The sequence below is a fragment of the Camelus ferus genome, chromosome 6, assembly GCF_009834535.1.
Source record: "Camelus ferus isolate YT-003-E chromosome 6, BCGSAC_Cfer_1.0, whole genome shotgun sequence".
NCBI lineage: Eukaryota > Metazoa > Chordata > Mammalia > Artiodactyla > Camelidae > Camelus > Camelus ferus.
This window is the reverse complement of record NC_045701.1, coordinates 91,287,804-91,298,700: the sequence shown is the minus strand read 5'-3', so window position 1 is coordinate 91,298,700 and position 10,897 is coordinate 91,287,804. Positions and strand designations below refer to the sequence as shown.

The following is a 10,897-nucleotide window of genomic DNA, read 5'->3' as shown; positions in this document are numbered from 1 at the left end:
GGCGGTGAGAGGAGCCGCATCCTTCCAGGCCCTCCACGTCCTACCCGAGGGCAGCCAGGCCAGCGGAGAGCAAGTTGGCCCCTTGGAGAATTACTTTCTAGAACTGCACCTGTGTGTCAGGCCAGTGGCTTTCGCTGAGCGAGTCAGTCATTCAACAAACCCTGTTGACAGCCTGGTATGTGCCCAGCCGACCCGCTCCATACCAGGCGCCGGGACACACTGGTGAGGGGCTGCCTGCGGGCGCCTCTCAGGTCTTACGCCAGGAGCGGCTGGGTCTGCGCCCTGCTGAGCCTACAGAGCGTCCTCTCTCCGAGGCCCCCAGGGACTCTCGGGCCTCACAGCAGAGGAAGCTAGGCCTCCCGCGTTCTCTGCACTGTACTGTCACCGCACGTCCCATGATGCCTACACCTGCCCCGCTGGCTGCTCCGGGTGGGGAGTGAACGTGCAGCCAGCGGTATCCAGGGCTGCCACACGCACTTCCTGGGCTCTCCCTCAGCCCTGATGCACTGCAACTTCCTCACTCACATCACGGTCCTGTGTGCATCTTTATAAGCAATTCCTCCAAATCTTCTTTGGAACCACGTGGTGTTTAAAAAAAATAAACAGATGATTAAAACTCAGGAGTATGCGCCTCATCACTGCCACTCTGCTCCAGGATGCTCTGGTCCACTGACCAACTGTTTCGTTAACAGGCACAGACTGGGAGTCTTGTCTTTAAAACCAAAAGAACAGAAGGCAAAAGCAGAAGCCTCCCCGAAGGCACGACCAGCCAGCCTCCCTGCTTGCAGACCAAGCTGTGGGGCTCCCCGGCACAGCGCTTCCGCGCGGTGCCTGGTCCCATAATCACATCACCAGAAGCCATCCGGGAGTTCCCAGCAAGTCCGGCTGCTAGACATGCCCTGCGGCCGCCCCCAAGGGCAAGCTGCCTCAGGGGCCAGCAGGCTCGGGCTGAGTTCAGTGCTCTCCTTCCCCTTCCTGGTTGGGATTCCCCACCTCACACCTCAGAGGGGCCCTGGGGCACAAAGATGCGAAGCCCGTGGGGACACAGGGCCCTCTGCCTGGTCGGCACTGCACTGTGTGCCTGCTGTATGGGCTGCATCTTTACAGAAAATCATAGAAAATGAAAACACTTGGTTTTTTCAAAGAAGAGATTAATGAACCTTGCAAGCTATTGCAGAAAATTAGGCCCCTGAAGGCAGGTGGCCAACCAATGACCCCAGCCAGGGAGGAGTGAGGAGGCCTGACCCTGCACAGCACGAGGGCCCGAAGCTCAGGGACAGCAGGTCCAGCAAGGGTTACTGAGCGGCAAGTGTCACTGCAGTCATTCTGCAGTGTCTCAGCCACAGGGCAGCACGCTGGCCCTCTTAAATTAGCAGAGATGCTGCAAGCCGACCTCAGGCACACAGCTACATTGTCACTGCCTCCTCCTTCCTCTCCTGCCTGGTGACCTGCCCATACGTGGCACCCGACCTACACCAACACCAACACCCTGAAAGCCCAGGGCTGCTCCGGCAGGGCTTCCACGAGACCTTCGCCGTTTCTTCCCTGGGAGGTTAGAGGTGACTTACAGGGACAGATCGGGAATTTTGCTTGTGGGGGTGACCTACCCCTCCCCACCAGACCTTGCTGGACCGCCGGGTCCAGGCTGCCTCAGCGCTCCTGAGCCTTTAAACTGTGACCAGCCTAATGTCCAAGCATGGTGCCAGCTCAGCCCCGACCTGCGGCCTCGTCAGGCGGCTACAGAAGGTAACTCCAGCTGGGGAGCCAGGCTGCTGTCCTTGTCCTGGCACTGAGGCTCTCCACTCCCAAACCTGACATCCCCCACAACCAAACCTAACCTCAATTCTTCCAAGATCTCGCCACTGTTACTGTATCATGTGTGGAAAATTTTAAGGATGAGCATAAAAACTTCTAGCACCACGGTTATGAGAAAATTTTGCTCTTGATTTAAAAAGACACAGCAGAAGTAATTCTCTTAGAACTCAAAACTGCAATGCTGTCAAGTAAACCAGTATCACCCTGCAAATGTGAGGCGAGGAGAGAAATAACTGTAGCACCATTATTAAAACACGCATTACTAGGATGACGAAGCTCATTTAAAAACAGTATTCCATATAAAAAGGTGCACCAAGACTGCTCTAAGTAGGCACGTGGATGTGACTTCCAGACAAAACCTGAGCCCGCCTTCTGCGTCCCCCCAGGACACCCAAGTAGGAGACGCTACGGTCGCGCCTCGGCACGTGGGTATCAGGGACAGCCATTTAACAAACCGCAGACCAGAAAAATAAACGCACCACAGATGCAACTGTGGTGCGAAAGGGGCTCTCCCTTGCTCTGCATCATCGCTTTTCCCTACCAGACTGTGTGCTCCAGCGTAGGGAAAAGGCCTGCTGCATCTCGGGGTACCCAGCCCCACCCGTGTCTGGGGCGCGTGACAGGCTCTGAGGAAGAGGCTCTGCACATGTGCCCTCTGATCCTCAAAACCACCCTGCGATGTAAGCGCTTGTTTTTAACAGGTAACACGTGCACACTCACACACAGAGATGTGCAGGAGAAAGGCCGCGCTCGCACCTGCCCTCCGCTCCAGAACCCCGTCCCGAGTTGCTGTGCTTGGCGTCTTGCTTCTCTCTCCGGAGTGTCTTCCTGGCGGACAAGGCAAACACGGACCCTCTTCACACCGAAGGGCAGACCACGCACGTCTGCACCTCCGCTTTCTCATTCAGCCACACACTGTGTGCATCCGTCTGTGCTGCTACAAAGACAGGTTCCTCACTCTCTTCTACAGCTGCAGAGTAGTCAGTCATATGGACGTACTAGTTTATTTCAAAAGTCCCCCACTGAGGGACATGTATGCAGCGAAGGGTAGCCTCGTACACACAGCAGGTCCCACATGCACAATTACACCTGCAGGACAAATTCCCAATGGAACAGCTGGGTCAAAAGACACACACATGCATAATTTGTATAGGTATCACCAAATCACCTCCCACGGAGAAGGGGACAATTAAACTCCATCCGCGATGTAGGCAGGAGGGCCTGTCCCCATATGAAGGCAGGTACTGTCGTCTCACCCACCAGGGAACAGGCAGTGCACGCACTCACTCACTCCTCCTTTCCCTGTTCATTGAGCACACACTGTGTTGGGCACTGATACAGCACTGGCAGACAGACACCCCTTCCCACATGGAATTTACGTTCAAGTGGGATGAAAAGATAGTCAAACCGGCACACTCTGATGGTAAGGAGTGTTGTGGAGCAAAACAAAGACAAAGGGTAGGGGGATTATAGTGATTTCAATCCCAAACAAGAGGGCCTGGAAAGGCTCTACCTCTGGCAGTGAGGGCTCGCTGAGCAGAGTTAAAGGGCAGCAGACAACAGGCTGAGGGATGCTGGGAAGAGCAGCCTCACAGAGGGAACCACTCTAAGGGCACTGATGGCAGGCGAGCGGGGGGGACCAAGCACGAGACATCCTGGAGACACAGAAGGAGTGGGTGCAGGCAGCACAGACCAGGCAAGATGACACACCAACGCAGGGCGTCACACCCCTAAGTGGGGCTGCCGTCTGTCTTCTGTGCCACCAACAAAGGCCAGCGAAGGCCAGGGCCACTGCACACAGGTTCTCAGGCACAGGGCACAAGCCTACTTCAGACCCTGAGCAGGGCGGACATGACTCTCAGGCTAGCCAGGAGTCACTGAATTTAAATTGCTCTGGGTTCTTATTTGGTTTAGGTTTAACCAAAAAGGAAGAGAACAGAAAGCATTTTACACTGCCTTTCAAATTAAAAAACAAATACCTAGAACATGTTATTCAATAAATATAAAGAATGAAGCCCAGTTTCTGCACCATGAGGGTATCTTTTGGTTCCAGAAAATGTCTAGCACAGAAAGTAAAGAATCTTACTCAGTTTTCAATGTTAAGTAATGGGATTTCCCTGCTGGGCTCAAGTTTTCCAGTATCAATGCAGCCTTGACCTGAAGAGTGTACGTTTGAGTGTGTAGAGAAGCCACCCTTGGCAAAACCCCAGGGCCCTCTGGGGAGCTCCTGAGTAGAGGTGAGGCAGGAGGTTGAGAGAGGCAGGGGCCCAAGCTGGCGCGGGGCAGCCCGACAAAGGCGCAGCACGGTGCTGGGGGATGTGGGGATGTGGGGATATGGGGGTGTGTGTGTGTGTGCGCGCGTGCGTGCGTGTGTGTGTGTGTGTGTGTGTGTGTGTGTGTTTTGGCTGGAGCACTTGAGCAGGGCAGGAAATCGCGTCTGGAGCTGTGAACTGGGACTCACAGAGACGAAGTCCCAGGCTGGGGGGCTGGGCTGTGACCCCGAGGCCTGGTGCTGCCCAATCCCACAGCCCAAGCGCCTGCAGTGTGTCCAAAGTGAGACGTGCTGGATTCTCAAGACTGGAAAAATTATGGGAACTACCTCATTCATGATTTTATACTGATTGTATGTTGAAATAATATTTGGATATATTAGATGAAATATCTTAATTTCACCTTTTTTTTTTTTACTTAATTTTAAGTTACTTAGAAAATTTTAAGTTGTATTTGTGGCTCACACTGTGTTTACCGGCAGTGCTGCTGCAGACAGCGGGGACCATGAAGGCTTCTGAACAGGGAGGTGACAGAACAACGTGAAAACCCTGTCAGCAGGCAGAGAAGAGCACCTACAATTCCACTACTAATATTAGGTCGGGGGGGTGGAGACAGGTTAGGGGACTATGACAACTGTCTGTGGACAAAAAAGTCTTAAACATGACCAGTGGCAGCATGGCAGGTGGGCTGTTTACAATGATCAGCTGGGTGGCGAAGGGCGGTGAGGTGAGGCATGGGAAAATGCCTAGGTTTTGAGCTTGAGTGACTGGGAAAGTGGTGACACCAAGAGTGGAGGGTGGCTAAGCTGGGGAGAAGTCCACATGTCCCCATCCAGTAGGCAGCTGATGAGAGTGGCCAGGGGAGACAAGGAGACCGGCTGTGAACACGGGAGCCAGACCTCCAAGGCAGCAGGTGCGGCAAGAGAAGGAGGAGACTATGAAGCTTTGCAAAAAGCCAGCTTACAGGGAGCAGGACAAAACTCAGGGAGGCAGAAGGAAAAGTGGAGAGAATAACCCAGGAGTCCCCCCAGGAGAGGAGAGGATGTCCCCTGCACCATCACTTCCCTCCACCACAGCCCTGCCCGGAGAGAGGCAGAGCCACAGGCGGGGCACAGCCGCCCTCGAGAGCACAGGGAAGCCAGCCTGAGGCTGGGGAGCGAGGGGAGGACGCCCGAGGAGAGAGCCACCTGCCGGGCTGGAGAGGAGAGGCTGGGGGAGGGCGCTCCAAGGAGGACGCACATCCCACTCCCAGCAAGCACGGAGAGGGAGGGAAGCAAGGCAGGTCTCAGGGAGGGGCGAAGGCAGAGTCAGCAGCTGAGACCATCTTTTCAGTTGCCTGGGGCAGCCACTGGGCTTTCCATTAAAAAGTCAAATTCCAAAATGCTCCAAGGCCTACTTTTATAGTCACTTTCATAAAAACCAAAACCAAAGCCAAAATCTGGGTGTTAATACACCGTTTCTGTTTGTCAAAACCCCGACCCAGGAGGTGGGCTCCCCCAGCCACTTCTCTTCCTGATCATCACCTGCCGCCCCCACAGTCCTCATCCTGTTCACAGAATATTAGTCTCATTTCTAATATTGATCCAGTGAAAATCAAACACCAAAACTGCCATCATTAACGGCATTAACATACAAGATTTTCAAACTATACTAAACTAGTTAAAAGGAAGCAAGAATAAAAATAAACCTGTAACCACACTAAAGCACCACCGCTAAAACGAAGCTTTTCTAAAGCACATACTTTTTTCCTTTTTTTCACTATCAACATGACAAGCAGGAAAACATTGCTGGGGAGGGGAAGGGTATTCTGCCTTTTACAATGCAGATATTAATTTATAACAAAAATACTGAAACAATTCAAAAACCACAGCAGCTGCTGGAAAAGCCATAATGTAGCCACAGCAAAAGTGGCAACTAAGGGCTCTGATTATGCACCGCATCAGCAACGGCTGCTTCCCACAGGGAGCATTAGGAAAGGGCATTTCAGAGCTCTGTGAGAGAGGATCAGGTGTCATTTTTCTCAAAGTCAAGACTTTACGGAGTAGATCATTATGTGCTCATTTCCTTCCTTTGATTAAAAAAAAGCAACAACGAAAACAAAACTAACAGAATGCCCAGCGCCACCTTTTTGCTAGAGAGCTAGACAGAATATCGCAAAACCAACCCCCTCCCACTCCCGGGGTGCTGGGATGGAAGAGCAGGTGCAGCCCTGGGCAGCATCAGGGCCACGAGTCAGGGCCACTCCTCAGCGCCCTGCTGTGGGACTGATCTAAAGACGACAAGGACACAGGAGCCTCCCCAGCGTGCGGCCCTGGCCTCACGACCTGTGAGAGAGGAGAAAGTCAACGACACAGGGTCTCATTATATGCCAGTGATGAAAGAAGCCAAGACAACAAGTTCTTTTCAGGTTTTACATCTTTCCCAGAAATCAAAACACACTTGAAAATCCTCTGAAGTTACTGTTTTATGGATATAACCCAGATATAATCAGAATTTTTACGAAGATGAACTAGGCAGAGCTCATTACCACGCAGAAACTGTCCCTCGGTGATCCCTCCTCCCCAGTACATCATCACCTGAGCAACGGAAAGTGAACCCCTCACCCCTTCGGGGTGCTCCCCGCAGGGCTGAATTCTGAGCGGGGGCTCTGCTTCCCAGGTAGCTCTCACCGGGAAGCACAAAGCTGGGCTCACCGTCTGGGAGCTTCTCTCTGTGCCAAGATGCTCTCAACAGAGACCCACTAGCTACTTTCAAGGGCATAAAACAAACACAATACTACAAACAGAAACCTCCAAACTACTCTAGGAGACTGGAGACTCAGGGGATCTGAGGCCATCACTCCCCCAGGGAGGCTAGGAAGGACCAGGCCCTCCCCTCCCTCCTGGGCTGGACAGGCATGGCCAACAGGGCCACCACGTGACTGGGACGGCCTGGGAGCAGGGCTCGCCTCTGCTGACTGAAATGAGCTGAACAGATAAGGGCCCGCCTGGGAGGTGGAGGCTGCCAGCACCTCTAATGGAGGGAGAGAATCTTCCAGTCTCGCCTCATTAAAAAATAAAAAATTACAAAGACGTGTGTGCATGTGCGTAACAGTCTATCAGGCGAGACAGACAAGCACTGCACAGTCATGACAAACAGCCCCTGTCACCTGCCTCACATGTGCTGATTCTCCGTCCGGGTTGCCCCTCTCTTACCTTCTTGTCCTGGAGAATTATCTGTGCTCCTCCTTCAGAGCTGCTGCTGTCACTCCTCCCAGGACGCCCTTCATCCCAGCCCTGGGTGAAAGGGGCCTCTGGGCCCCTGTGCCCGGGCGGTGACCGAGCACTCACTGGGACTGTCCTCCAGGCCCTCTGCTAACACCTCGCCTCGCCTCGCCTCACGGTGCTGCTGTCCTTACCCATCTTCCAGCTGAGGAGGAGAGGGGAGCAACAGACCCCCATCCTGCAGGCAGTGCGTGGCAGAGCTGGCGTCTGAAGCCTGGGCATTCAAGTTCAAGGGTCTGTGCGTCCTTAGCCATTGGGCTGTGAGTACTTCAGGGCAATAAACCGACTGTTCTAAGTGCTCCTCTGGAGGCAACATGGGAAGAGCATAAACAGGGCTCAGGCCTCGGCACTCTTCTTTGCTCTCACTCTGCTTTCTCCACAGACCTGTCGTCTAATCTCAGGGACATGATTACTATTTATACACTGACAACTCCCAAATCTTCACCCCTAGTTTTGAGCTCTAAGACCACGTATCTAACCACCTACTAGCCTCTCAAGCTTACCAAGCGCAGAATGGAACTCTGCTCTCTCCCTCTGGTCCCGGGACCTGCTCCTTCCCCAGTCCCGCCCAGCCCGGGAAGTGACAGCCAGAAGCGGGAAGTGACAGCCAGAAGCGCAAGGCGTGCTCACGCCTCTCTCCAATTCAGTCTCCAAGAAGCAACCAGGGCAATTTTCAAAAACACCACTCTGACCACAGCCTGCTCCTGCTCCTTCTGTGAGACCCCACCATCTCAGGCAAAGCAGCAAACCTGGGTCCAGCCCTGAGCGGCTGGCCGCCAGCAGCGGGCACTCACGTGGCCCCGCCCTCCAAGGCCCACGGTCTTCCCAGTCCCCTTGGTCCCCACGTTCTTTCTGGCCCCAGAGCCCACGCCTGCTCTCCCTTCTGCAGTTCCTTGCCTGTTGGCCTCCTTCTCCTTCGAGGCTCAGTTTAAAGCGCACCATTTCCTCTGAGAGACGTTCTCCACCTCCCTGTAAAGCAGGGCTCTGTGTCTGTCTGTCTGTCCATCTGTCTGTCTCTCAGGCCCACTGCCTCCTCTAACATTGCAACAACTCACCGCCACCTGCCGTAAGGGTGCGTGCGTGCGCAGCGCTGCTGTTCACACCTGTCCCAGGTCTCTCTGAGGGAGCAACAGCGGGGCGGGTGCAGACCCGGTGCCAGGCACACAGTAGGCAATTAAGGGCTGTCGAATGAATGGAGAGAACGGCCACAACTCTAGTTCAAGTCCTCAGCTCTCACCTGGACAGTTACTAGAGCCTCCTCACTGGTCTTGCTACCTTCATTCTCTCTTTCTTCATTCCAATCCACCTTCCACAAGTGCTGACAAGAGTTCTAAAAAAACATATTTGATCCTGTCACTCCCTTGATCAAAAAGAAGCCCAAAGGTTCCCCCACACCTTCCAGAGTCAGATCTAAATTTCTTAGCTTGTCCTGAAAGGGCTTTTACAACCTGGTTTCTAGTTTACCTGTCCAGCTTCGAGGCCCCCACTCCAAGGCCCACACGCTGTGATCTGGCCACCCCTGGTTGTCTGATGTTCCTCCACGTGCCAGGTTGTTTCCTCCAGCCTTGAAGGCCTTGCTCACCCTCCTCCAACTCCTATGCATCTTTTAAGACCCAGATCGAACGCCACCTTCTGGAAGCCTTCTCCAACTTCCCCCACTGAACTTTTGTTTTTACTTTATATTTTGATACATACTGAAGGATGCAATTAATACATGTCCCCTGGTACTTTGTTCATAGCACTATGACAGCACATGTCCCAGTACCCCATATGCCCATCTTACTAAACTGAGAGCTCCTGGGGAGACAAGAGCCCATCTGGCAACCATACCTGGTGCTGCTTACAGTCTACGACCAATAAGAGCTTGTGGAATTCATTTCTGGGTCCAACTCTATCACTGACTCACTACCTGATCTGAACAGCGCACTTACCTTCTCTTGGACTATTTCCTCATCTGCAGAATGGAGACAGCTGCTCACCCTCCCACGTAGAGGAAATATATAAAACACTCCACGTCTCATACCAATGCAAAGCCCAGCATAACGACTGCTTCCACCACCACTCCTGGCAGTCTCTGAGAAACAAACCTCTGATGACCCTTTCTCTTAGACATCCTGGCCAAAATCTGATGAAAATGTTACCCATAAAACCAAAGGGTGTCCTCACTGTGAAGGGCAATCAATCTCCCCTCAAGCCGTAAATGCCAAGTTGGCATTCGACCAGGCAAACCCCAGCACTCTGAACAGCCATTTTTCAAATACAGTGTAAAAGAAGTAGGAGATAGCTCATGCTTAAATCACTTAGAGTGAGGAGCTGCTTTCTAGCCTGCAACTCCCAGCTGTCCTGAGTGAGGAACGGGTTAGCTGTGCGTCTCCTGGGGCCTGTGGTCTCTGCTCCTGCCCTCCCCCAGCAGTGACACACAACCCTTCTTGTTCTCTAAGTGGCATTCTGTGCCATCCTCAGCAGAGCAGCCTCCTGATCTTGTTTACCAACAGCCCTTTACAAGATTCCAATCCCTCCCCCCTCAAAAATATGCCCCCATCTAAACATAAACAAAACCCTATAAAGACTCCAAATTCATAATTTCTATTGAGAATACAGAGAAGCCTGGTTTTATGGCCCCCGCTCAAATCATCCAGTCACTCAGAAATCACATCCTCAGATAATACTAATAAAACATCTATGTAAACAGACTAATTTTCTGTTTAAGGTTTGTTTTTTTTTTTTAACATAAAATGGGATTAAATACTTCTCCTCAATCCAGACAGCAAGTTTTGTTTCCAGTTATCCCAGATGCAACTAGAAGAGAAGATGGCATGGTTCAAAGATTTCCCCAGATCCACTGGCAGTGTCACACAGGAGCACCTCGGATGGGTACTGGACACACATGGACAGCATATACCATAACGACCGCAAAAAGAATCAGAATTTTAACTGCAATTTGTCTAGTTAAATATTCTTCCCTAAACAAAATTACTTCTCAAAGATCAGAATCTATAATGCACTTCTGCTCCAAATTTATGCCTTTGAACCACGCAAAAGCACTTGTTCTTCCTGAGAGCGACTCCACGCGATCTGACCCTTGCCACACCGGGGCTGAGGCCGCAGGCAAAGGCCACGGGCAAAGGCCGGGGCCCAGGGCTTTCACCTCAGCGCGCCGAGCCCATCTCTTCTGCTTACTGGGAAAGCCGCACTGAAACAGAGGAGGCGGCACAAGAAACAAGCAGTGGAGATACTCGGGGCTGAAAAGCCGCTCCGACAGCTTTTAAAAATATAATCTATTTGGCAACTTCTGTTTTGCCATGTTTAAAGTTTCTGACATGTTCCTGAACAGACAGCTCAGGTTATCTCAGGCTCCTTCCAGAATGAAGCTAAGACACCAGAAACCCCAGTACATACTACAACATTGGCAAAAGCTATGTCATGTGATCCAATTTTAAGTGCCAGGATTTCTAACTATGTGGTTTTACAGCAACAAGAGAACTAATTCTCAGTCAAATGCCTGTCGAAGACACACACCAAAGCGTTAACTACAGTTTAAGTAATCTA

General features: G+C 52.2%; 1 protein-coding gene across 23 annotated transcripts in view; it reads right to left on the bottom strand.

Moving 5' to 3' along the window:
- Positions 1-10,897, bottom strand: part of WDR20 (WD repeat domain 20) — a 59,839-nt gene that overhangs the window by 12,739 nt on the left and 36,203 nt on the right. For 7 of the 23 annotated variants that reach the window (XM_032482669.1, XM_032482668.1, XM_032482670.1 and 4 more), the window contains one exon: positions 8,586-8,678. The exons of 11 other annotated variants lie outside the window; for them this stretch is intronic. In XM_032482669.1, the coding sequence (XP_032338560.1) occupies positions 8,586-8,678 (93 nt within the window). Of the gene's footprint in view, positions 1-525; positions 535-2,571; positions 2,905-8,585; positions 8,679-9,279; positions 9,837-10,897 lie in introns of those variants that run through there. 5 more of the 23 variants (XM_032482676.1, XM_032482686.1, XM_032482680.1 and 2 more) reach the window with 5 other exon arrangements.